The 27,768-nt window shown below is 40.7% G+C and overlaps 2 protein-coding genes across 4 annotated transcripts; both read left to right on the top strand.

The window, feature by feature from the left end:
- Window positions 1–3,941: 3,941 nt before the first annotated feature.
- On the top strand, window positions 3,942–5,784 carry LOC134639014 (E3 ubiquitin-protein ligase TRIM35-like). Its single transcript, XM_063490017.1, has one exon. It carries the CDS (start codon window positions 4,063–4,065, stop codon window positions 5,476–5,478), a length of 1,416 nt encoding a protein of 471 aa, XP_063346087.1. The 5' UTR covers window positions 3,942–4,062; the 3' UTR covers window positions 5,479–5,784.
- Window positions 5,785–9,853: 4,069 nt separating this feature from the next.
- On the top strand, window positions 9,854–18,437 carry LOC134639431 (uncharacterized). Of its 3 annotated transcripts, none has more exons than XR_010095351.1 (2): window positions 9,854–10,580; window positions 13,341–13,578. XR_010095351.1 is itself a non-coding variant. In XM_063490609.1 (2 exons), the coding sequence occupies exon 2, from the start codon at window positions 16,449–16,451 to the stop codon at window positions 17,478–17,480; it is 1,032 nt and encodes a 343-aa protein (XP_063346679.1). In that variant the 5' UTR covers window positions 9,854–10,580; window positions 16,138–16,448; the 3' UTR covers window positions 17,481–18,437. The 3 variants fall into 3 exon arrangements, 2 of the variants coding, with proteins under 2 accessions (XP_063346679.1, XP_063346680.1); XM_063490609.1 differs by lacking the exon at window positions 13,341–13,578 and adding an exon at window positions 16,138–18,437; XM_063490610.1 differs by lacking the exon at window positions 13,341–13,578 and adding an exon at window positions 13,663–15,807.
- Window positions 18,438–27,768: the final 9,331 nt, after the last annotated feature.

The following is a 27,768-nucleotide window of genomic DNA, read 5'->3' as shown; positions in this document are numbered from 1 at the left end:
CGTAAACAGGCACTCAGTCAGATGTTGAGCTCTCCGTTTCGCTGCAGGGTCCCTTCATTCTTCACATATCCGTGTCGAGCCGAGTGTAAATCCCGAGGCTGAACGGCCTTTGTACAAGCACACACGCTTCTTAGCAGGGAGAAGCTATGAGGTAGAAAAATCCAGGCTGGCAGACAGCCTGTGTCTGACCAACCAATCAGAGAGCTCCTTACATCCCACGGTGTGGCTAATTTGAATAGCCTCCAGCAAATTGATAATCGAAGAGCTAATCCAGCAGCTAATCCCGGAGCGAACAGGTAAGGGAAATGGATTTTGAACTGCAGTTTATTAAATTGCAGGTGGAAAAAGGATTTTGAACTGCAGTTTATTAAATTGCAGGTGGAAAAAGGATTTTGAACTGCAGTTTATTAAATTGCAGGTGGAAAAAGGATTTTGAACTGCAGTTTATTAAATTGCAGGTGGAAAAAGGATTTTGAACTGCAGTTTATTAAATTGCAGGTGGAAAAGGGATTTTGAACTGCAGTTTATTAAATTGCAGGTGGAAAAAGGATTTTGAACTGCAGTTTATTAAATTGCAAGTGGAAAAAGGATTTTGAACTGCAGTTTATTAAATTGCAGGTGGAAAAAGGATTTTGAACTGCAGTTTATTAAATTGCAGGTGGAAAAGGGATTTTGAACTGCAGTTTATTAAATTGCAAGTGGAAAAAGGATTTTGAACTGCAGTTTATTAAATTGCAAGTGGAAAAAGGATTTTGAACTGCAGTTTATTAAATTGCAGGTGGAAAAGGGATTTTGAACTGCAGTTTATTAAATTGCAGGTGGAAAAAGGATTTTGAACTGCAGTTTATTAAATTGCAAGTGGAAAAAGGATTTTGAACTGCAGTTTATTAAATTGCAGGTGGAAAAAGGATTTTGAACTGCAGTTTATTAAATTGCAGGTGGAAAAGGGATTTTGAACTGCAGTTTATTAAATTGCAGGTGGAAAAAGGATTTTGAACTGCAGTTTATTAAGTTGCAGGTGGAAAAAGGATTTTGAACTGCAGTTTATTAAAGTGCAACTGAAAAAAGGATTTTAAAATGCAGTTTATTAAAGTGCAATTGGAAAAAGGATTTTGAAATGCAATTGGAAAAAGGATTTTGAAATGCAGTTTATTAAATTGGAATTCAAAAATGAATTTACAATTGCAGAATTTATTCTACAATTCATTATTTAAGCACAGACATTTTTATTTCGATGCGCGTGGCTCTTGTGGTCCTCCATAGTGGGGGGCCACAGTCCCATCCTCCAGGGCATGAAGCAGGTATGGAGGAGATCAAAACTCCAGACATCCAGAGGCCCCCAGAACACAAGAGACCAAGGAAGACCAACAGAGGGGCAGCCGCGCCACTATCCCAGAAAGAGCTGAGGAGAGTCCCAGATGAGGGATCACTCAGCAGCCGCGGAGCAGAAGCCAGGGGGGGTTGCAGTGACGTGCCCGTGAGCTCCGCCGGCAGCCAGCTGTGCCTGAGTGACCGAGCCCCAGGCCGAGAGGCCGAGGGCACCCCACCCCCGAAGTGGCCCGAGCGAGCCCCAGGTTCCAGGCCCCGATAAGCAGCCACCAAGGAGTGAGCCGGTGTGTACCCGGACGCCCACCCCCGGACACAAGGAACCACCAACGCACCGATGTCTGAGGGCGTCTGCCACCGGCAGGGGAAGTGGTGGGGGGAGATAGGCCTCCAAACCTTGGAGGGCCTGAGATGTCCCCAGAGAGGTGGCGTCTGATACCCAACCTGACATATAGACACAGACATACAGGCACACACAGATACAAACATCCATTCCCACCCTCATGCTCTCATAGGCAATTACTCCACACTCAACCAACGTGGAGACAGACATAAAGAGACGCTGTACACACAATCACACTCCCCAAGCGTACTCTAAGAACTGGGTCTAGGTGCCCTTGCCCCTGGAGGGGGAAACTGCACCCAGACCCAGGTGGTGTTACCCTTTTCCCTGCAGTGGGGAGAAGCAGACTGCCCCGACTCCGCAGCAGCAGGGAGGCCCCACACACCAGACCCCAGTCGGACGGCCAACTCCTCCTCCTAGCCCCCACGCTCCAGCAGGCCGCAGAGACCGGGGGTGTGAGAAGACTCCAAACCTCCCTCTACCCGCTCATATGTAGTGTTGATGTATATGTGTTCTAAGGTGCAATTAAAACCCAGGAGGGCATGGAGCTACCTGCCAGAGAGCAGCAGGTAAGCGCATAGCCCCTCCTGATAGCCCTCAATGTCTACGTGTATTTAAAATTGAGAGGTGGGCAACGACGCCAGGGGTGAGGTGTACACCCTGATGGTAATTTGGAGTCCGTGTTGTGAGCCCACCCCCAAGATCCTATATGTATGTGTTATGAGAGTGTGAGTAATGTGAATGTCTAAGTTGTGAGATAAAATTGAGGCAGAGGCAGCCAGAAGGGGACAGAGGGGAGGGATAACTTGAAAAAACAAACTTGTTCAAACTACTCAAAAAAATAAAGGTGTATGAACTTATAACAGGTTTTTAAGTAGCTGGAACTCATTTCGTTTATGAAACTATTACTATCTTACGGTGTACTCAATTTAGACATAAGCTCCTTATTGTGTCACATTATGTATTGATTTATTGAACACTTCACTTTTTTGTATTTTTTGTTTCATTGGCTGCTGTAACACAGTAATGTCACAACTTCCTGGATAAATAAAGTATTTGTGTCTTGTCATTGATTTATTTAATGCATTTATAAGAGCTCTTTGTCTTTTCAGTTATTTTTCATTAAAAAAAAGTGGATGTGATTGACAAATTCAAGGCAGTAGTACCTTAAACATGACTTAACTAGAATTTGATTTGTGACAAGTGACAGTAAATTCTTCTGTGTTGTCACAGTTCAATGTCATATTATGTCATATCAAAAAGTTTATATCAGTTTGTTTATTTTTTCATTATTAGCATTTCTGGTTTCTCATTGGCCACTGTGATTTTTCTCTTTATTTTCTCTTTATTATTTCGGTGACATCTCTAACACTGGTCAGCTCATCACATTTCAGTTCATGACAGACTTGAAAGTTGGAGTCTAAAGGTCTAAACTCTTATGCAGGTTTGAGGCCACAGCCCAGGTAGTAAAAGCAGATATTGTGTTTGGTGGTTATTAATTAACTAGAACATGATTACAACAGGTGAGCTCTCTAAAAGAACTTTGCTTCCTTGAAGGACTGTAAGGTTCAAGCTGTAAAGATGTGACATTTGATGAGTGCAGAAACTTTCCTGAACTGTAACGTGTTCAGAGACATTCAGAGATCCTGTGTCCCTGAGCTCGAACTACTTACAGGATGTCTTCAGTTTACAGTAATACAGTAATCTTTGATTGAATCTGGTCAAAGGAAATTTGCTTCACTGATATACATTTAGTTTATAACAAGCATATTTTAATGATGTATCATTTGAAAAAAATAAACATTTGATTTTATATATTTTAGCTGCATTTTACTCAAAATTATTGCTTCATGTTCATGAGGGTCAAGAATTCTTCTTCTTCTTTGTTTTGAGTGTGAGAGCCGGGCTCTGACAGGTTGACAGTCTAAACCCTGTGATGAATCCAAATTTATGTCTTTGACTGCAATGACAACTTTAGTTCAAACTGCAGATAAAAACTCTGAGAACACGCTGACTTGTGCTACTTGAACTTCTGAAACACCACAGCTTCGCCTTCTTTGTGTCATTTTTATGTTCTGTTTAGGTTTCGTTTTTTTTTAAAAATGGAGAGGTCAGGATTTTCTACATTTTTGCTCTTGTGTCATTTTAAGGAGCACAAACTGAAAACTATCTGAATGACTCTGACAGCGCCCTCTGACGGACACAAATGTTATGTGCGTGTTTCAGTTTAACACGTGATCCATGAAAATGAAAGTAAATTCCGACACTTTTGCACTCAGCTGAGACGCCATTACAGGGAGTCAGATCTCCGCTGAAAAACACACGTTTGGAGGATTTTTATCAGAAAGTTCCATAGACACTAATTTGGTGAGTTAAAAATACTTAAAGATCAAATGGCTGAGAGAGCTCTTTTTGAAAATTTCCTGAGCTGCCACGTGTGTTCAGAGACTTTCAGAGATCCTGTGTCTCTGAGCTGCAGCCACAGCTTCTGTTCAAGCTGCCTGCAGAAATTCTGGGAACAAGCTAAAAACAAAAACTGTCCCATTTGTAAAAGAAAATCTTCAAAGGATCTTCCTTGTGTGAACTTTACACTGAAAGAACTTGCTGATTCCTTTTCTGGGAGAAAGAAATCTGGATCATCTGAGACAGAAAAAGGAGAGAAGAAACTAACAGTAGTGTGCAGTAAACATGAGGAAGTGCCTAAACTGTTCTGTGTGGACGAGCAGAGAGCTGTGTGTACTGTGTGTGAGTTTTCTCACCACCAGAGTCACAAAGTGGTTCCTGTAGAAGAAGCAGTCAGTGACCTGAAGGAGCAGCTGAAATCTGACTTAAAGTCTCTGCAGGACAAGAGGAACAAATACAAACAAGTGGAGGAAACATACAATGAAATGATTCAACACTCCAAGAAGCAGCTGTTGTCCACAGAGAGGCAGATCAGAGCAGAGTTCAAGAAGCTCCAGCAGTTCCTGAAAGAGGAAGAGGAGTCCAGACTGGCAGCTCTGAGGGAGGAAGAGGAGCAGAAGGGGAGGACTATCAGCAGAGAGATGAAGATGATTGAGGAGCAGATCTCCTCTCTGTCAGACAGCATCTCTGCTGTTGAAGAAGAGCTGCAGAAACACAGCGTGCCATTCCTCAGCAGTTATAAAGACACTCAGAGCAGAGCCAGAGCCCAGAGCTCAGTGTCAGATCCACAGCTGGTCTCAGGAGCACTGATAGATGTGGCCAAACACCTGGGCAACCTGTCCTTCAGAGTGTGGGAGAAGATGAAGGAGAAGGTCCACTTCAGTCCTGTCATTCTGGACCCAAACACTGCAAGTGGCTGGGCTTTTCTCTCTGATGATCTGACAAGCGTGAGGAATGGAGACAGAAAGCAGCAGCTTCCTGATAATCCAGAGAGAAACACTAATTATTGCTGGGTTTTTGGCTCAGAGGGCTTCAGCTCAGGGAAACACAGCTGGGAGGTGGAGGTGGGAGACCATCCTGACTGGAATATGGGTTTAGTTAAAGAGTCAGTTGACAGGAACGGAGAGTGTTTTTCTTCACCAAAATATGGAATCTGGTGTTTATATTTTGAGAGTGGAAAATACACTAATGGTGATGGTCAGACTGTGACAGAGACGAGTCTCGAGAGGATCAGAGTCCAGCTGGACTATGACAGGGGGGAGGTGTCCTTCTATGACCCTGAAGACATGACTCACATCTACACCCACAGAGACACTTTCACTGAGAAACTCTTCCCATATTTTGGTATTGGAAAGGCAGGAGACGCCAAAACCTCTGACATCAAAATCTGTCAGACTGAGATTTGATTGTAAACTGATTCTTTATTTAAACTGTTTTTTCCCCTTATTTTTTCAGTCCAGCAGCTTAATTTTAGTGAAATTATTAATCAAACTATCAAACTTCATTATCAGGTTTTATTTTATGTTGTTGATTTAATGGAACTATTAGCAATATCATGAAACCAAAGGAACTTTGTCATGTGAAAATCTTGTGAACCATTCGAGTTTTTGTAAGAAACTTTAACTTTTTATATTCTTGTTTGTTTTAAATGAATATTTTTAGAATATTTCTCATGTTGTTCATTTAAATATTTTGATAATTTAAAAATCTGAATGATGATGATTTCTTTGCTTTTCAAAGTTGTTGAGTGTGAACAGAAAACTGTGACACTTCTTAAAAGAAGGATTAATGATTAAACATCAGCAAGAGTCAACTTTACAACTACAAGATCTAAATCATCCTGATTATCAGCTTCTTGTCTTCAGTTATATAATATTTTAAAGTAACACGTCAAATTTTCCAAATTCAAAGAAATGACTTCTAAGTTTAAGATGGAGACAAAGTTCATATTTTTGTTTATGGAAAAATGTTTTTTAAACATTTTATTTCCATTTTCTCACATTTTAAACTGTAAATCATAAATGTTAGAAATAACTTCACTTAACAGGTAAAACAGAACATTAAGACTGAACCGAGTTCTTCTGTTGTTCAATGCGAGTTTAAACACATTCATCACAGAAATTTCTACCTTTATTCTTGTTTTTACATTTAAATGATTCCTTAAAATAAAAGAACATTTGCTTCCGGTGCATTTTAAATACTCCTGTTGTGCTGAAACTGTTTTCTTGATGCAGTTGTAGCACTTATGCCACTGTAAACAGATATATAAGATACTGGACCAGTTCTATACGTTCACAGGAGTGATGGAGCAAAGCACAGTGAAGAGACCAGAGCCAGAAACCTTGAAATGAAAAGCCGCCATCTTTAATTAAACACAAACATGGTATATGGCCTATATTTGTATAGCGCTTTACTTAGTCCCTAAGGACCCCAAAGTACTTTACACATTCAGTCATTCAAACACAGGAGATGGCAAGCTACATTGATGGTAAATGGTAAATGGCCTGTATTTATATAGCGCTACATTGTAGCTACAGCTGCCCTGGGGCGCACTGACAGAGGCGAGGTTGCCAGACACTGGCGCCACCGGGCCCTCTGACCACCACCAGTAGGCAACAAGTGAAGTGTCTTGTCCAAGGACACAATGACTGAGACTGTCAGAGCCGGGGCTCAAACCAGCAGCCTTCCAACTACAAGACGAACTGCCAACTCTTGAGCCACTTGCGCCCCATAAGCAATCAAACACAATCAATCGATGCTTAGTACGTCACACTTATCCATCCATTTGTTCCAAATCCCACACCTAGGTTGTTTATTTAAGCTCTAGGTTTTTTTTTTAATTTAAAATAAATTTTAAATAAATTTTTAAATTTTGAATTTAAGCCAGTCTGTTCTGTGCAAAATGAATAAAGCCAATTTAGTGTTATGAGCTTATTTAACTTGCGCTCATTATTAATCACTCTGACTAGTTTGTGTCTTGCATGAGCAATCAAATGTGATCAAAACCCTTTTTAGTGTGTTGACCCTTTAACCCAGAGTTCCTGTAGAGAAATCCAGTTTGGCTCAAAAAAAGAAAATAACATCACTCAATGTTATTAAAGTCTGAATAATCACACTTTCAGTTCAGGTCTGTCTGATCAGTTCAAATCCAGAATCCTGCTGCAATAAAGCAAGTTGTCTCTTTAGGATCAAATCTGGCCCAAACTCTACTGATTAGTTTTCCCAGTTTTTCTTTGGGAAATAAAACCTTTGTATTTTCTGAGGAAATGCAATTATATCTCTGATACTTTACATTCATGTCTCTGCTCTCTGATGTTGCGGTTTTATTTATCAGAAGCTAACGTGCTCTTATGGAAGAAGAGGGAAGGGTTACGTTAAAGGAGCAGTCCCACAAATCACTTCAATCTGAACTTATAGTCTAGTTTTAACAGGAGTTTTTACACTCATTTTATGAATTATTTACAACATGAATTTTAATTATGATGGCTTTCACTATGATGACATTTATTTTTCTATTGTATTATAATATTTGTGGCCTAGGTTGCGCAATCATAATTAGATTTGATAAATTTATTTGAAGAAACTCGGTTTTAAATCATTGTTAAATTTCCATTTAAATGTAACCTCAGTTCTGATGAACCACATATTACAGAAGACTGTTTGCTTTGATGGAGTAGAGAACAAATCTCAGCAAAGTCTTTACAGAGCAGGAATTTTGCTGAGGTATAACAAGGCACAGCACTAAAATGAATGTGCATCAATACAAACTCACCAGAGCAGTGTGGTTAATGCTGAATGTGTTCTGAACTCAGCTCTGCTTCAAAGTTAGTGACTTCTCACTCTAACAACACATTAGACTCATCAGTTACAGTGATGTATATTTATAAACTTATCTAGCATGACTCATTTCATCATACCAACACATGGAGAACACAAGACACTGCCCCTGGATCCTATCACAGCTGGGATTTCATTCTGCTGTGATGGACCATTGTAGTCTAATCACAAAATAGCATAACTGAATTCTTATATTAATAAATCATGTTCAGTTCCATCTAATCATCTCTCCTTATTGAAATATCTGCAATACCAATTAAGTAAACAAAAACACTGCAGCTGTCAATGAGCACTCTGACAGTGAAGAGAAGTTTGTATAGAGAAAGTTGCAGAGATGTCAGATGAGTGTCAAAATGTATAATATTTGATTCTTTTTTAACACATTTGGTCACTCAACAGAATTTAAAAACACATTTTACTAAAAAAGAAAATACTAAACTTTTCCCAAGAGGAAAAATCTCAGCAAAGTCTTTACAGAACAGGAATTTTTAACCTTTTGCATGTTTGCTCACTGAGTCGTCTTTAGTCACAGACACAATCCTGCTGACATGTTGGCAGAAAATGTTTCCTGTTGCAACTGAAAAAATGAATCTTGTAAAACTGGTTTAGTGACAATCAGCTGATTGCCAGTTCTGTGTGAGAGTGCAGATTTTTATATTGATCTGATACCGAGCAAATACATGGTCAGTATTGCTGATGCCAGTACCGATACTTTTAACCTATGTAGGCAGCTTATGTTGGGGAGAGCAGTGTGTCATGACTTAACAGATGGCTCATCATCAGTTTGCAAATAGTGATCACTAACTCACTGTGATTTTGGTTAACACAACAAAACACACCTTCCAGCTTTTCAAGTATTTTGAAACTGGGTTTTTGGAGACCTGGAATGTAAATGTGCCTGTCTCTAAAGGTCTTTGAGTCAACTTCTGTTGTTTGACATTTTTCATAGTGCATGTTTGAGGTATAATTTTAATCTCCAAAAATTGTTGTAATTTAATACAAAAACGTGGGGATAGAAACAAAGCATCAATCCTATCATGGTAGTATTGATCCCATACCAATACCAGAGTCGGTGTCAATACTACCAATACTTGGATCGATCTGCCCACCTCTACTGATTGCATTGTTCTTCAATAAGTAAGATACCAAACACTTCACATTCTTGGTCCGATTTTTATTCTATATTAAGATAAAGTAAGACATGAGAAGTCAAAATGTTTTACTTGTTTTCCTTTTTTGTTTTTGCATTGAGGGCAACTACTCACATAGAAAATGTGAGTATCTGAACGACAGCCTAGCAGCGCCATCTGGTGGAGACGAATAACATATCGTTATCATAAAGTGGAGGCAGGAAAGAAGGCTGGAGAGAACCCACACAAACATGAAAAGTCCACACAGAAAGGCCCAGACCAGGTGGTGGAGGCAAGCTCAGGGCCTTCTTGCTGTGAGGCAAAACTGCTAACCACCACTCCACCGTGCTGCCTGTTGACTATAATGAATGAAAATCGCTCGCTAAATGCAGACTCTCGTGTATAATTTTAATATTAATATGATAAGATGGACTTCACCAGTAATGACAGCACAGATAGGAAGAGAACAATATTTCGTTTCCGTACTATTAAATGTACTTTTATTATTGTTTTAATAGTAAAAGTTATTTAAAGCTTTTTACATGGTCAGATAGACACTGTATGGAAACAATGAGGAGTTTGAGGCTATCATGTGGGTAAACTTCATGGTTTGTGAATGAGCTCTCCTAAACCATTTTCAGTCCTGTCTCATCTAAAATTTCAGATTTGCTCAATGTGTTAAAGTGATGTTATTCATTTAGACACAAGTCACTTTTACATTAATGTTCTTCATGAGTTCATTCACACGTTCTCATAACACTGATTAAAACATGAGCAACATCATGCATTACTATTTGCAAAATTTGTCTGTTAAGAGATTTTGTGATGTTTTTCCTTTTCCTTATAATGTTTCATTTACTCAGTTTTCCTTATAATGTTTCATTTACTCAGTTCTCCTTTTTCTGTTTCATTTACCCATTAAGAAAGGCCTGAAAAGCACATAGTGTTCACATATCTTTATGTTTTGTCTTTGCATCTTCTCACACACATACACATGAGCCCTGCAGTATTCGCTGACTCCTGTGAAAGTATCTTGCAGACACCCTTGGAAACAGGACCCAACTGGCTTCTGTTTTCCTCGAGATAGACAATACACACACACACACACACACACTGTGTCCTATACATGCCCAGATTGTCTGTGAAAGCCTGAAAAAATAGGGAATGTTGCGATGTATAAATAAAGCTGACTGCAAAGCCTCGGTGTGAGTATCACCCGATCACTCACCCGTGCGCACGTAGTTCTCTGAACAAAACTCTGACTGTTTCTGTATTCTTTCAATGTTTAAAAATGTCTTGCCACTGACATTTAATTGGTCCTTCGAGCCGGATGGTTTATTGATATTATTATATCATCTAACTATTCACAGACGGAGCCACCGGATCCTGACGTCATGAGTACCTGCACTGCAACCACCGTTTCTAGCGAAGCGAGGAAAAGCCCAGAGTCGTACATTCGCCTACTGGCCAGTGTCTTATACAGGTCCACGACGCCAGGTTCTCGGTGACGCCGGGAAAAAGAACACAGCGCAACATTGAAGGTGAATATAAAGCAGCCAGAAACACTTTGCGTTGAATAATCGATTTTAGTTTGACACTGCTCAAAGTAGAAGGGTCCTGTGTGGACCGAAAAGGAAAAGGACAGACGTGTCCTATGTAATATGCTCGCCCGTGTAAGACGAAACAACCTGCCCTGTGGGGGCCTGTTTCGCAACATAAGTAAGGGTTGGTAGCCAGTATATCTCACGCTCGCCTGCGTAAGACGGATTAACACGCCCTGGGAGGCTTAATCCGCAGCATAAAATAAAAAAAAAGGGTTGGTAGCCACGCTCGCCTGTGTAAGACGGATTAACATGCCCTGAGAGGCTCAATCCGCAGCAAAAATAAAGGTTGGTAGCCAGAGAAACGAGAGTGTCAAATAAAAATAGGATTTTCTCTAAGCGCGCTAACTGTTTGCTGAATGTTTGTTGAGGAGTAAGTGCTTCATTGAGTAGGAGCTCTAGGCTCCTGCACTACTCCTAGTGTTTTCCTGTGAGTACTGGATGGTGAGAAAGAGAAAAGGTTGCGCGTCAACGCGTAAAATTAAGTCCGCCCTGAATTTAGTTCAGGGTAGAAGGCTGGCTTGATAACCTCCTCTGACTCTAGTACCAGAACGTCTCACAGTGTGTGCTGGCAGTATAAATAAAATATAAAATATAAGTATTGCATCGATCAAACAAAATTAGAAATGGGCAATAAATCCACAAAACCCACATTAACACCCGACGAGCAGTGGATGGGAAAAAAAACACCCAGGTGCAGGACAAATTAGTGCATGTAGATGGAGAAATCCAAAAGAAAACTAAATGTCCTACATGGGAGGGACAATGTAGCCCCTCCGCATTGACTAAATTAAAAGAAACCCTCCAAGCGGAAATAAATACTGAAAATAATCCTAAAAGAAACCAAAGAGTACATAAGAGCTGTAATATTTTAAAGCATGGAAAGAGGAATGAAGTGGAATAAACAAAAGGTTAAATTAAAATAGAGTTTATCTAATGTATTCAAATTAATAATAGGAAGGATAACAACCTGTGTACTGGTATTAACAATGAAATATAGTTGGCATGACGAACGTGCCTAGAATGCATAAATCCAGATAATCCACACGAAAGTATATCAAATGAAAAAGAAAAATCCATAAGGTATATTATGGCGGTGTCATTGTTCAGCCAAGGAAAGTGTGTCTCCAGCTTGGGTGGGGGTGAAACTGCAGATCACCCCCAGCCCTCGATGGATACATAATAAAATATTAATAATGACATAATAGTAATGAGAAGAAGCATCCTATTCAGTTATGATGTGAGGTGGATAATTATTAGAAGTAGTCTGAATCAAGCTTAAGGTTTGCTCAAACTCAGTATAATGATATATGAGATGAAGAAAATACCAAATCTAATCAAGTGCATAGAGACGCTTGACCTGCTTGTAAACCTGTCATCTTAGATGAGTTTTTGTTAAGATGAAGAGCAAACCTATACTAACAACTAACAACTAATAAGCCAAACCCTGTATACAACAGCTAAAGCTACAGGTTTGAGAAGTTGAATTAAATATATGGTCACTGCTAAGCTGATGAGCAGGTTACACATTTTTTAGAGCAGGGGCTGCATAAGAACACATCAGAGGGAGGGAAACAGAGCTATTAAAGCTCAAACATGAAGCTGTCTGTGAGCTCAGTTTTTTCCCCCATGCTTCTGATTTGTCTTTGGCAGCAGCCTTTTTGCATCCTGACTCGTGTGTAAAGCGTTCAAGCCATCAGTAACTTGTTTTTGTTTTGTTTTGTTTTGTTGGGTTGAAAAATGAATAAATCAGTTTCAGTTGTATCAGTTTGATGATGATAAGTCCAGAGCCAGCTGAGAGCTGGGTTGTCTGTTTTTTGTTTGAAATGTAATTTTGTGTTTCTCAGCAAGGAACAACTACAATTTCATTTTCTGTTTTTGAGAAAGGAGAATTTAAAATAATAGTAATAATAATAATAATAAAACAAAGAGTGATGTTTTGTTTAAGTGATGCAAACTGAAACTAAATACTGATTACACAAGAAGTATGATGTGGCCTACAGCAGTATCACGATGCACTCATTTTGTTTACAGGTATGATGTAATATAATCTCACAACTACTACAAGCACATTTGCCTGTCTTAGCACACGCGAGTGAAGGGCAACTGTTAGAGAAATGCCTTGTTTGAGGAAAAGTTAAAATTAACCTGCCTACAAACGCAATGAAAAAACAGCTTACACTCATGAACACGTAAAGATTTTCCAGCAAGGTTAAAGCAGCAAAAATTAACATACACCTGTTGTTAAATGATGAAGTTTATCTATTACTAACAAATAAACCCTCTGGGTTGCAGGACAACAATTTAACTTCTTCAAAAAGAAAATACAGAGACTGGTATGACCAACCAGTGATTAAACAACAATTTTAGTGGTTAAAAGTCAAATTGTGAGATGTTTTCTGCTGATTGAACGACACATGTGATTACTGACGGAAGGAAAATTCCTTTTTGTGCTTTTAAACATGATCTTAAGAATTTAAATATCTACCTGTGTTGTCCTGTCAACTTGGTGGGTTATCAGTTGATTACATCGTGAGAGAAAAGAAAGAAAAAAAAAAAAGGGGAAGGCTGACACAGGGCCTGCCCGGTGTTTCTCCCCTCTCTTTGTATCACAGCCAACACAACATAATTTTCCTGTTCGTACACTTCTGTTTGTTTTTGTTTTGTTTTGTTTTTTCTTCTCTTTATGTTTAATTACAGGCTGCTTTGCCGGCCCTGAAAGCCGAGGCTGACCTGGACTCCTGCTCTCCCCTCTACCACCTTCGACGTGACCCTGACCAAATGTTGCAGCAGCTGGACTTACAACAACAATTTCCTGAAAATGTCAACAGGGCTGCAGAAAAGCGATCCTATGCAGCGGAGACGGAGAGCGTTAAAACCAAGGCCCGTTTCACTACACGGGGGAAAATTCCCTGACAGCTTCAGCTGACAGAGCTGTGACGAGACGCCTGCCAAGCCGAATGACAAGTAAGGCCGAGCAGAAGAATGCTGACCTTAACAATTCTGCATTAACACTGTGCAGGACAGTGATGGACCAACACGGCAGCAAAAAGGGCGTGCCAGAGACAGGAGGAGCAACTGAGGTCGAATGGACAAAACACAGAAGAAGATGCAGTTTTCACCTGCGGTGAGCATGGACACTGGAGAAAAGGACTGTCCCAATTGAGGTCAGAACCAGGACAGACTGAACTTTGGACAGCAGCAATGGTGGCAAGCGGACTGAAAAGGAGGAGGGCAGGACCCCAGGGCACGCTTCAGGCTGTGGTTTACCCAGAACACCAGAACAGGAAAGTGATGAACACACACACATCTACATACACCGATTCAGAATGAAGTGAAACACACACATGAACACATGTGCACTCGTTGATAGAGGGAGAAATGGCACACACACACGCTTATGCACTGAAGAATGCTTTGCTCGCAAATGCTTATGCTCATGCAAAATGCTTTTTCTCGTTTGGCTCTCAGCGAAGGCGGTCGCACTTTTCTCCTCTCCTCCTTCCCCTATCTTCCCTGCTTAGCCGCTTATGTCCTTGTCTTGTCTCGTGCTTTTTTTTCTTCTTACTACCCTGGAACACTCTCTCACAGCCGGTGTCTAAAACCTAAAGAGAACTATGGATTTGATCAACTGGTCTCTGAATGCTATTGACACCCTCTTCTCAACGAGAAGTTTGGGCTCGGGAGAGCCTGAGTGCCCTGGAGGGACCTTCCCTGCTGGATACACGATGGACGGGTGGCAGACATGGAGGATCGTGTGCCTGGCGGGACTGTCGATCGAGGACGCTGAAGATATCTACCTATTCGGAACCATGATAGCAGGGTTCTTGCTGATCGGAGCTGGCTTGGCCCTGGCTTATCGGAGAATCAAGACAGCGGGACTGACTGCTCAAACCCCCACCAAGCTGCCTGCTGAGATTGGATTGACTGGACGAGGCGCGGCTTCTCAGAAAGGGCTCACAGACGGGGACATGGTCAAGAGCTTGGAGGCTATTGCGGCTGCAGTGAATACTCAGAATAACATCTCTGAGCGGATACTGGGACACATCAGGGAAGAATCAGCTCAAATCAACAACTATGGGCGAAAGTTGGACAACATCACGGATCAGTTGGCTGCGGTCGCGAGGTCTCAGAACCGGCTCTGTGAGCAAAAGATTGACAAGACCACGGAATTGAAGGTTAACAACATCATGGAGAAACTGACGGCTATCCAACGGGAGATGGAGAGATCAGTGTCGGAGTGCTAAAACAATACAGCTCGAAATTCTCATGAGCTGTTGGAAAGAAATCACCATCTTAATACGGCTACCCCTCCGGCGCCAGCTGCGGGCTCAAGGCTGGAGCCGATCAAAACAATCCGAGATAACGCCTGTGTTGACATTGTTCCTCCCCATTCTAAGGCCACCTGGGTTGGCTGGCAGACTGTTTACTTAGCCTGGCAGGGCGAAGGACACTGTCTCCGCTGAACTATGGACACGCACACACATACACTTACACTGAAAACCACACACTTATCCCCCTCCCTTTCCAAACGCCTTCGATGCTTGTTTCCTGTGGGGGAACACGGCGGGTCTACGTGCCGCGCTGGATAAGATAGCGCTGTGCGAGGCGGCTGCTGGGTTTGCTTCACATTGCTCCTTACCCATCACCCTACCGTGTGGCTTGTTATGTCTTCCCAATGATGTGTCACATTTATGTGCTTTTTTGTGCAGAGGAGTTTTTTTGTTTCCTGTTCTCGTGCTGTCCTACCATGGAAGCATAGCATGAGAAGGGGTCTCTTTTTTTCCTCTTGTACTTTCCCATTGTAATGCACATTTCAATGTTTTTCTCTCCAATGCTACCAATCTCCGACTGTATCCCCATGTGATGTTTGTGTGTCTATGTAAGGTCGGGGGGGGTCCCATTTCACTGCAGGACCCCCCTGCATGTGACGAATAAAGCCTTGATTGATTGATTGACAAACATTCAAATATACATAATTTTTATGAGAAGCAATTGATTACTTAAAATGTGTTTTATGTCACCCAGAGGATATTTATGTAGATTTAAGGAACAAGGTCTAAAATTGTCCGGTTATGAAAACAATGTCTGTGCGTGAGGTCTGTTTATGGCTCAAGGTCTTGATTGAATTGTCTATTGTGCTACACATTTTGTAAATGAAGTAATATCAAAAGTCTCTGACGCGCTAGGTTCAGTATAAAACATCACTGTTCATACCACCCACAGAGTGCAGGGTTGGTAGAAAGAACCAATGGCACTATAAAACAAAGGCTAAGGAAATGCATGGAAGTAACAGGGAGACCATGGCCTGACTGGCAGGCTCACAAAAATTGACGCCATTTGAAATAATTCATGGAAGACCTTTTCCCACTACTAATACTGAGTGAACCAGTGAACAAATCAGCTAGAGAGACTACTCTACCAGAGTGGATGGCAAAGTTGCTAGAAAATACAGAAACTGTGTTGAACAACAAACTGCTGCGTGACTCTTTTCCAGTCTCTTCCAGGTTGAAACCAGGAGATTGGATCCTGATAAAAGTGCTCCAGAGGAAAAAGTGGAGTTCCCCGAGGTGGGAAGGACCTTACCAAGTCCTCCTGGCCACACCAACAGCCTGCAAAATTGCTGAACGACCTTCCTGGATTCATCAGAGCCACTGTAAAAAAGTGAGCGACAGTCCACACTAAGACGCCAGCACCCCTGCCTGTTAGTGATCTGGGAGGTGGAGAGAGGGCTGTTTGGGTAAATCCCGCCCTTGTTCTTCTCGCCCCTAGTCTACTCACTCACAGGACCAGGTGTGTTCGGTCATCATGAAGACCATACTCGTTCTGGTGGCCAGTGTCACAATCCTGTTGGGACTGCTGTTACTGATTCCACAAGAAGAAGAACAGCACCACCTGGAGACAAGACTGACACATGACGCAATACATCCAGACGACATGACACAAGATCACAACCACCCATGGATGAACAATGCCTGGTACCGTTATGTGTACAACTCCACAAGAGACAAAAACTGTTACATCTGTTCACACATGCCTCTCACTGCAAAACACTTGACCCTGTACGGCACACCCGCACCACTAAATGAAGGACTGTGCATATATGAGAAAGCAGCCCGCGGACATTGTGATAACCAAACGATGAGAAAATTGGAGAAGTGGATATGTCTAGGAGACCCTAACGTCCAGAACATCAACGTCACCACAACAGTAGGACAAGAAGACCCAACCTATCTGATGGACCTATGCACTAATATCACCAACACGTCAGAGCCTAACAGGTACACATACGCCTGTGAGGACAAACACTGGGTGAATATGTCACTCAGCACCCCAAACATCACTGTGCTGGCTGTGGTGACCACGTACACTTTTCCCTTATGTGTCGTGTTTGTCAACATCACCAAAGGAGCAACTCACTACAGCCTATCTGGCGCATGCCAATACACCCTGACACTACCGACTCTTACAAAGAAACTCTACTGGGTCGAGGGGACCGGCTGGTGGTGTCAAGGATATGACAAACAACCCCAAACATACCTAGCCGTGCCTGAAAACTATGAGGGACAATGTGTGCCACTGATGCTAAGCGATCACACCTTCAAGATAACAGCAGGAGCAGCCCGTGCGCGGACACGCCGGAGACGAACAATACAACCACACGACCCAATTTGGGGCTCTGACGTCCCAGAGGAATTCAAGCTTTGGACCACAGGACAAAAGGTCGCCCATGCCCTTTTCCCATGGGTAGGAGTTGGAAAGCACGCCCTTAGAATTGAGGCTCTGAACTACCGTTTTGGACTGTTCCTGAATGCATCCTGTAAAGTGAATAACGCGTAGAATGAAGAAATCGACGCCTTGCGCCTTAGTACAATGCAACACCGTGTGGCGTTAGACATGATTTTGGCCGAGAAAGGCGGTCTCTGTGTGTTGTTTAATACAACCTGCTGCACCTACATCCCTGATAATGTGCATTCCACCAACTTGTCTGACACACTGAACACGCTACGTCAGCTCAGACGAGTACAGCAGCAAGATTACACACACAACACCGAGGACTGGCTCACATGGCTGTTTAGCGGGTCGTGGAAGTCATTACTCACTAAAGGACTAACATTCGTTGGAATGCTCCTTATGTTACTTTGCTTATTTTCCACATGTGTACTGCCTTGTATTCGGAGTATGATAAGCAAAATGTTTACTGTAAGATTGCAAGCTTACATCGCATTATCTCAAGTTGAACAAGCTCAAGAAAAGGTACAAGTTGAAGAAGATGATTTTTAAGCACTAAACTGTGTAAACCCAATAAAGTTGATCATGTACGTTTTCACAAAATGATACTCTAGTTGAAAATGCTTCTGCAAGTGACTAGTAGTTGAAGTACATAAATATATATGAACAACAGCAGGGAATGTTAAGAGATTTTGTGATGTTTTTCCTTTTCCTTATAATGTTTCATTTACTCAGTTTTCCTTATAATGTTTCATTTACTCAGTTCTCCTTTTTCTGTTTCATTTACCCATTAAGAAAGGCCTGAAAAGCACATAGTGTTCACATATCTTTATGTTTTGTCTTTGCATCTTCTCACACACATACACATGAGCCCTGCAGTATTCGCTGACTCCTGTGAAAGTATCTTGCAGACACCCTTGGAAACAGGACCCAACTGGCTTCTGTTTTCCTCGAGATAGACAATACACACACACACACACACACACTGTGTCCTATACATGCCCAGATTGTCTGTGAAAGCCTGAAAAAACAGGGAATGTTGCGATGTATAAATAAAGCTGACTGCAAAGCCTCGGTGTGAGTATCACCCGATCATTCACCCGTGCGCACGTAGTTCTCTGAACAAAACTCTGACTGTTTCTGTATTCTTTCAATGTTTAAAAATGTCTTGCCACTGACATTGTCATTACATGAAGTGTTGCATGATGCCTCTGGTTTCACTTTGTTAACTTGGCAGCTATATTTTGATTGTCTTACCTTTCCTAGCAGTTACTGAATATTTATATTTATCTGAACATTAACTGAATGTTCATCTTTTTTTTTAACAGGGAGTGGTGCAGGTGCCTTGATGAGAGAATTCATCATTGCTGAGTCAACAACTTGATTGGATTCTTCCATCCAAATGACTGCTGCTGTGGTGAACTGCTGTAGATAATGGACCCAGACCATCCTCTGCACCTCTTACTGGACCTGCAGATAAACACTTCCTTCAACAACTGTTTCAGCTTCACTGACACAAAGATACAGAAAATCTACACCTCACACCACAATCCCTGTACTCAGTTTAGATGTAAGCTCCTTATTGTGTCATATTAACTTTTAATTCATTGAGCTCTTCACTTTTTTGTATTTTTTTGTTCCATTGGCTGCTGTAACACAGTAATTTTACAACTAAAGTGATAAAGTATTTTTTGTCCTGTCATGCTTTCATTTAATGCATTTTTAAGAGTTATTCAGTATTTTTCTCTTTTTAAGTCTTTTTCATAAACAGGGGGCTCTGACTGGCAACTTCAAAAGTAGTAGTACTTTAAATATTGTACTTTAATACAGGTTGTCAGATGACAGTGTAATATATTTAAATATGATATCAATCAAACATAACATTAGAAGTTTTGCTGGTTGACTGCTACAGCTTGCTCAGGGCCTCCTGGGGACTGTGCAGTTAACCTCATGGTAGTGAAACTAAAAGGAGGAATGAAAAATGTTCTGCTCTTCTCCCCTCTGCTCTTCTTCCCTTTTCTGGGAGGCAGTGGGGAGGTAGAGTGAACAGCCCGATCCGACGGGGAGGTGTGGGAAGCCAGATCGGGCGCCCCCCTTCCGGCTCTCCTCTCTCCTATCTTATCTTACTTACTTGTCTTACTCCTCTCTATTACCTTTTCTGTCCCTTTGAAGAAATCAGACTCCATAAATTTTAAAAAGGTAAGTATTTCTCAGTTGCAGTGAATAGATAGAATAAACCATAAAAAAAATCAAACAGGAGAAAGAAGAAGAGAAGTAACAATTTTAACATAAACCAGTGACACACTCTGGGGCCTGATCAACCCTGGCAGGGCCTCCTTGGATGAGGGTGTCTAGTGATAATGGCCGAAACACCCGATGAATCCAAGGTCTACTACTGACGATGTGTCCCAAATTTTAATAATTTAGATCAGATCTCTAATCCCTAAACCTAACTGGGGAAAATGGCAGATTAGCTTGGGTAAAAGAACGAAAGTTGAGGCACACAACGAAGTGAGCTGCTGATAAAGTTTCTGGGCTGCCTTTCCTCATAACAGCCATCCCTCAATATTTTCCCATTAAAAGCAATGCATTATCAGAGATTGTAACATCTAGTCCTTTTACTGAATAAATATGATATCAATCAGTATCCAAGTCTGATTTTATCAATTTCTTATTTTATTTTCTTATTGTATGGATTTTTTTAAGTATGGCCTTGTGATTTCTTTTTAAATTTTTAAATTTTTTGATCAGAATCTAATTCATGACATGTGACAGTAAATTCTTCTGTGTTGTCAGTTTCAAGTATTTCTATTCCATTTTTCATTTAATTGTCTTCATCATCCATCACTGAACATTAAAATGTTCAGTAATGGATGAACATTTGAATGTTCAGTGATGGATGAACAGCAGAAACACACAACTATCATCAATATTCTGTCATATGAACAAGTTCATATCAGTTTCTTTTTTTCATGATTAGAATTTCTGGTTTGTCATTGTGCACTATGATTCTTTTATTTATTAATCTATTAGTATTTCTCACACTGGTCAGCTCATCACGTTTCAGTTCATGGCAAACTTGAAAGTTGGACTAGATGTATACTTGACTGCAGGGCTGGAGTGGCCATCTGGCACACAAACGTTTTGGGACCGGTCCGGAGCTGTCATAATTTACCCCAAAAAGTATATTTTAAATGCTTTTTATTGAGCCCGATATCCCATTGGTTGATTTTCTTGAAGGACATTGGGCCAATCCAATGAAATCTCTCAGCCTTCCCTGGTCCGCCCCTCTCCACACTTTTTTAACCAAGGTTATCACATTTTGCCATTTCAGCTGACCGGAGTTGAAGAGGAGTGCTATGGCGGCGCAGAAAAGCTCAGAGAAAAGAGGGAATAAAGGGAAAAAGCCTTTAAGTGGATGCAGAAAAATGCGCAAAACTTGCCACCTCAAGTTCTACAGCTGTAGTAGTTGATGCAGGTTTGTGCTGATTGTGCTGCACGTTTCATGTTAGGAGTTCAAAGGACTGGAGTGTGTGTGTTAGAAGAGTTAGAATTAAAACAATTTTAAAATGATAAAAAAATTATTAAGACACATCTTCACTACATATTGATATAGCCTATGGTCTTACTTTGGTCATAATTATCTATGTGAATAAACAGTATATTTCATAAAACCCTGAGAAGACATCTATAGCAGTGTTTCTTTGACATCCGCTGTATAAAAGGCTCTGTTTGTTCCTGCAATATTGTTCTGAATGAGGTTACAGAAAATGATGTAGCCATAAGTTTTTTTGTTTTTTCAGAACTTTATTAAGCAACAGTATACAGAGAATGTATACAAATTGGAACATAATTAACATATGCCTGGGGGTGTAATATAAAAAGTTACATACATTCAGATAATTTATAATAAGTACAAATAGTAATTGTTTTTATAGCCTTTTTATTAAATGATCCTCTAATCAATTTATGTCAAATCATTATAGTAGTGTTTAAAATTAGGCTTTTGGCTTCTGTATTTGCATTTGTGGAAATAAAATTTAGCTAAGATAAGTAACAAGTTTATTATAAAGTATACATCTTTTTTTTTTTTTTTTTTTTTGCCTTCGAAAGAAATAAAATACAACATTTTCCCATTTCAGAGTAAAGTCCTTGTAGAGCTGTCCAGTAATGAATCTACTGAAGTCTTTCCAAAACGTTCTAGCATGTGAACAGATCCAGAAGAGGTGCTGCACAGTCTCAGGTCGCCTTCCACAAAATCCACAGTTCGGATTTATGTCTCTTTTGAACTTTGTCATATAATGATTAGCAGGATAATATCCATGAAGTATTTTGAATGAAACTTCTTTTACTTTATTCGTTACAAGATACTTGTTAGGAATTGTCCCTACTCTTTTCCAAGTAATGTCACTGGCAAAGGAATTCCAATAAGAAATCACCTGTGGAACAGATAGAGATTCTCTCTGGAACAAACCACGAATACCTTACTATGGTTTAATAGACAGATTCTTCCTATGTGTGAATCCACAAGGTTGGGGAGAGAAACAGGTGATATGTGTTACAAGTACCAGGTGGCAGCACCTGTAGACAGCTATATATGTGTCCTATAAACGGGAAAGAAATGATCAGACAGGGAGACGTGGCTTGTCGTTCCCGAATACTCCGCCATTATGAGAAAACAGCACGGAGCATGCGCTTCTGACTGCTAACAACAGGCCAAACCATGGACTAACACTGCCACCTACTGTTACAAAAATTGAGCATCAGCTACAAATATCCCAGGCTTGTTACCAGGTCTCCTGTTAAAACTACTGTAGTTAATTTAGGGCATTTTCCAATGAAAATATCACTTAGATTGAAAGTAAAATTACTTAAACATAAATTAATTCACATAAATGTGATCACACGTTAGTGGGTATCACACACTCCCTGACAAAAATAAAATGGCTTCCGACATTCACAAAATCATGACATTTAAAACTTTTTTCAAACTCTCTCACAACTTATCTTATCAGTCCAAGAATTACTTATGAAACAAACAGTGGGGGTGATGCGTGATACTGGTATGGTGAGTATGGTATTGGGGTGCAGTACATTGGTGAATGTGACATACACGCAGGCGGCACAATTGCCAATGGTGGGCATGGAAATACAGTGCGTGATGGTATGATTGTGACAGGTAACTGTGGTGCTGTGCATTTCCCCAACTAGATTAACTGCTGCACGTGACTGCACTGAGGGTTCACTCAATGATTCACAAGTCAAAAACTGTCGTGGCTTTCTGTGACAGGTAGACCTTGTAATGTTGATATAAGTGTGTCCCAGTGGTTGAACCTGTAAGTTAGACTACAAATGAGTTTCACGCTCATCCTCACCAGGCCCTGTGGGTTCAGATAGATTGTCACTACCCACTTGCATTTCTTTCATCTCCTCTCTCAGAGAAAATGGCACAGGTGAACGTTCTGTCCCAGTTTCATTTCCATATGCAAGGTTGAATAGCTTTAAATAGCATCATAATACCCATAGGCATGGCATATTCTTTGGGTGTAGCTGGAACGAAGTCATAAGTTTGCTGTACTGCGCTGCTGCTCCAGAAGGAGAGATAGCACTTCCGGGTTAGTTTTGTTCACCTCCTCATGTATGTGTATGTATGTGTTCTACTGGTGTGCAATACTGCATATTTTGGTATGGATCTGATACAAAGTAAATACGGGCCAGTATCGCCGATACCGATAAAGATACTTTTCAATAAATAAGGTGGATGCGTCATTGAATTGCTAAATCTCAATTAATTTTTATGACCTTCAGTGTTTTTTATTATTAAATAGTTAAAACCCAGGACATAATTAGGACAAAGTTTATAATTAAATAGAAAATGCTTTATTATTGTGGCTGGGACCCCAGAACCACCTCGTCACTTGCGCCGCTGGATGCGCAGGCGACCACCAGAGTGGACGCTTCCCCGTCGCTGGTCCGGGGCATGGGGCGCCGATGGTCCGGGCCGATTTCCTCGCCTGCTCGCGAAGGCTTCTGGGGCTCAGGTATGCAATGGGGGTATATGGCGGGGCGTGTTCTGCGATGCTGCTGCAGGTGAGATGGACTCACCATGTGATTATTGTAAGAATAAATGATGCTGCGAAGCATGAAAATGCCATCGGGTCTTCCGTGGTGGTTTAGTTATACAGTGGTTGTTTTTTGTTGTTGTTGTTGTTGTTGTTGTTGTTGTTGTTTAAGATTTTTCAAAAAACAAACAAAGTGCAGGCAAACCAGTAGAAACTATAATAAAAAATGACAATTATGATTCTCAACAAAAAAAACTGGTGAAAATATAATTAATATGTAAACAACTTAATCCCCAAAGCATCTGTGACAGCCCAACACCTAAACACAAGAGGGGGGGAGGAGCAAAGTGTGGCTGCTCTTCGCTGACACAGGAGCGGTGAGTCCAACGACCTGGCTGTTTCCTCTTTGCCAAAAGCACAGCATTGCAAACAAGAGTAGAATTTAAAGTAAAGAATCAATCTCACCAGACTAGTATCGATCCGATACCGATGCCGACTTGGTATCGATACAATTGATATTTGGATCAATCTGCCCACCACTACTGTGTTCCTGTTGCAGTCCTTCACGTTGATGCTCCGAGTGTTAAGTGAATGAATAAAAGTAAGTTTCCTTAAATATGTTTATTTTTTCGATCTTGAGGTTTCCTGCGGCTTTAATTACTTTCTACCAGTTGTAGCAATGCATTTCACATGTGGTGACTTAAGGCAAAAAAAGACACAAAGCTGGAGTTATTCTGTGTCTTTACGCTGCACAGCTGCCTCTTCTTCTCTCATTCTTTCCCCCTCCCTCTCCTGTTCAATCATGAAACTGATCAATGATCAGCTGATGGCTTTTCTCTCTTGTTTGTTTATCGCCCACTTTGCGCCAGAAACAGGAAACCATCGATGTTGTGCTAAACAACACCAGCATTTTGTTGCTTGATAAGCTGTTGTCATATTATGAAAATGTTTCCTCCTGAATTTAAATATTTTTTTTATGTCAGATTTAATTCAGAGTCAGCTGTTTAAATAAGAACAGAACATTTTACATCAGGGGATATGACGGGTGAAATTCAAAATATACTGACTTCTCTTCAAGTAAGACTTCAGTATTAAATAAAACAGTCCAGTTATGAAGCTGAACTTTAATCTCAGCCAAACCGATTTACAAATCAAATACTGAAATAAACCAAACATTAACATTTAGAAGTCATCTAAGTGATTTATGTATCATGTTTAATCCGAGTAGCGAAAGACCACCGGGGGGTTTGAAAACGCTGTGCCGGGAGTCCGCGCCTTGACCACCCGGTCAGCTGGTGGGTAACAGGCATCTCTGAAAACGTTAAAGCACTTTTGCAAATATGTGATGTCTTGATCAAGACATTTATCGATAAATCGAGCAGATATTTGAAGTTTACACAGCAACATTCTAGCCTGAAAGTATCTTAAACGTTTATTTTGTGATCCAGAAAGAGTCATATTTTAAACTCTGTCACTCTGCATTCCTCCCCAACTGCCTCGTTTGAGTTTTGGACGAAATGCATTCTGGGTTTGGCTAGCTGATTGGTAGTGGTGTGCGGATCGATACTGAAATATCGATTCTTCTGATACCAGCAATTTATGTTCTAGAATCGATTCTCATATTAAAATATCGATATTTTAGTACTCTGGGGTAAATTTGTAGTTTTTCCATTAAAATGAACGCAGTGGAAAGAAACTATATCATTCAGATCGTCTAATTTGGAAGGAACTACTTCCTCTTACGCCTTTCATAGTCATATGCGAAATACGGCTGTATAAATGTGTCGCAACCCCTGGCGTGCACACTCACAACAATGGCTGAGCGTAAACAGAGTCATGTGTGGACGTGTTTTACCTCCACAAACAGCCAAGACGCGGTTTGTGATATATGTGGCAAGACAGTGAGGTGTTGTGGCAACACCACTGACCTCATCAAACACCTCAGAGTAAATCATATCACAGAATATGATGAGCTCATGTTGAGGCGAACTGAAGAGGAGGAGAGGGACAGGTGCTGCTAGGGCGAGACAGACGTCTCTCATGGAGTCCTTTAGTGCTGCAGGCAGGCAACATGTTCAAATAGCGCACAACTTCAAGTTTTTTATTTCTATATGATTATTCTGCATTATTAAGCAATAAAAACAAGTTGTCTGATGTCCTGTAATCATTATGAAGCAATATGGTTATGTTATTATTACAATTACATAATACAATTATATACTGTATTATGAAATACAATGAAACATTAAGTTTTTGTACAGAGTATCGGTATCGGATCAGTATCGTCGATACCACCCTGAATTATACTTGGTATTGGATCGCAAAGGAAATCAGTGGTATCGCCCATCACTACTGATTGGAGACCAAAACAGTCACTTTTTTGCATCCAAGTCTGTGATTGGTTTGTTTTGTGGCACAATTATAACTGTACAAAGAGTTGAGCCTGCGCGAAGCAGAGATGTTGTGAGCGCGAGAACACTGAGAGCAGGACGACAGACGTCTGTGAGCGCACAGAGCAGAGATCAAGAGCAAATGCCAACAACTGAGCGAGAGTGGCTGCTATTGTGTGTGTTTGCTCGAATTAAACTTTTGTTCGCTCAAAATAATTTTCTCCTCAACATGCAAAATTTGCGCTTGCAAAATGTTTTTACGTGCGCTCAGAATAGAGGCACTAAAATAACGCCATATTTGACAAATTCAATCGCATGGCAGGATGCTGTAAACGGACCAAACTTCAGTCAGGAGACCAACTGAGATAATCCATACACAATACGAAATTAATCATTAATATACTGCAACAACATGGGAATAGAGCAGCTGCGAGAGAATTCAACATTAATGAATCAATGGTACGGAAGTGGAGGAAGCAAGATGAATGAGTTGAAGAATTAGGTTTGACTTATCTGACTGTGTTGTTTCACTTAATGCGCCTTATAATCTGGTGCGCCTTATGGTCCAAAAAATTCGGTAGTTTTAATATTACTCTTTCTGGGTCACAAAATAAATAAATAAAAAAAAATACCCACCAGCCTGATAGCTAACCGGGGATTCAAGGCTTACTAGAGCCGGCGAGAAAACGGAACTCCCAGCACATCGTTTTCAAACCCCCGCAGTCTTTCACTACTCAGGTTAAACATGATATATAAGTCACTGAGATAACTTAAAAATGTTATTGTTTGGCTTTTTCAATGTTTGTTTCGTCCTCAGTAAATCGGTTTGGCTGAGATTAAAGTTATAGTTTTCACACAGCTGAATAAACGTCAAACTGAAAACTGATTAAACAGAAGTGTGAGATGGTAGAGAATTTACTCCAATGTCCTGTGATATTTGAGGGACCAAGTAGCAGCAAATTTCATTAAAAATTTAAAGAAGTTTAAAGAGCTTATCAGTTTTTTAGCATGGTTACTGTCTTCCTTGTAAGCTGTTGCTCTTTGTTTCAATATTTGAAATCACACAACGTGCATATATATCCCCTGGTATGTCATGTGCTTTCGCATATCATATAAATAATCAGAGCGGGCTGCCATGACCTGTCCCAGTCCAGCCCTGCTTCACTGGCATACATTTCGATTATAACAAGCATATTTTCCTTAATGATTAAGTATTTGCATAAATTAGGGTGACCAACCCTCCTCTTTTCCCCGGACATGTCCACTTTTCACATTCTGTCTGGGGCGTGCGGGGGGATTTTCGAGACTGATAAAAATGTCCGGGTTTTCCTATATTCTCAGAGGACCCATGTGTGGGACGTCATCCCCGAACTGCTGCTTTGTGGAGAAACAGGTTTACCTTTTAGGTGACATGGATGAGTTGAAGGGAAGTTATGAACTGTTACTGAGAGACAAATAACACCAGGATCCTTTTCTAAGTAGCTGACAGCTGGTAACTGTGCAGGGGCGGGTCTAGCAAAGTTTTGCCAGGGGGCCAGGTAGGGCATTAACAGGGAAAGGGGGGCACAAAGAAATACTTTTCTTTCTTATTCTCATTTAAAATTTCTAGCTTTTAATAAATAATTATCTGAATCTTACAACCAAAGTTTTCATCTGATGTAAAATGTATAGAGATCATGCATATACCAACAAGACAGTGTACATCACTGTCACAACAGCGTTTGTTTTCATTCAAAGGCTTTATGGCTTTTCCTGTAATACCTGATGGGCTGGTCTCTAGTCAAAATGCCCGGGCCGATTTTTTTTTTTGTCCCATTCCAGCCCTCATACTGACCCAGTACTGGTAATTTTTCTTATGCAGATGAGGTATTATTTCTGTACCATTATTTAATTCCAGAGGTTTTTAAGTTTTTTGTTTGTTTTTTTTGCACTTGTTGACTTGTA

Source organism: Pelmatolapia mariae, linkage group LG12 (genome assembly GCF_036321145.2).
Source record: "Pelmatolapia mariae isolate MD_Pm_ZW linkage group LG12, Pm_UMD_F_2, whole genome shotgun sequence".
Classification (NCBI taxonomy): Eukaryota; Metazoa; Chordata; class Actinopteri; order Cichliformes; family Cichlidae; genus Pelmatolapia; species Pelmatolapia mariae.
This window is presented reverse-complemented; position numbering and strand designations above follow the sequence as displayed.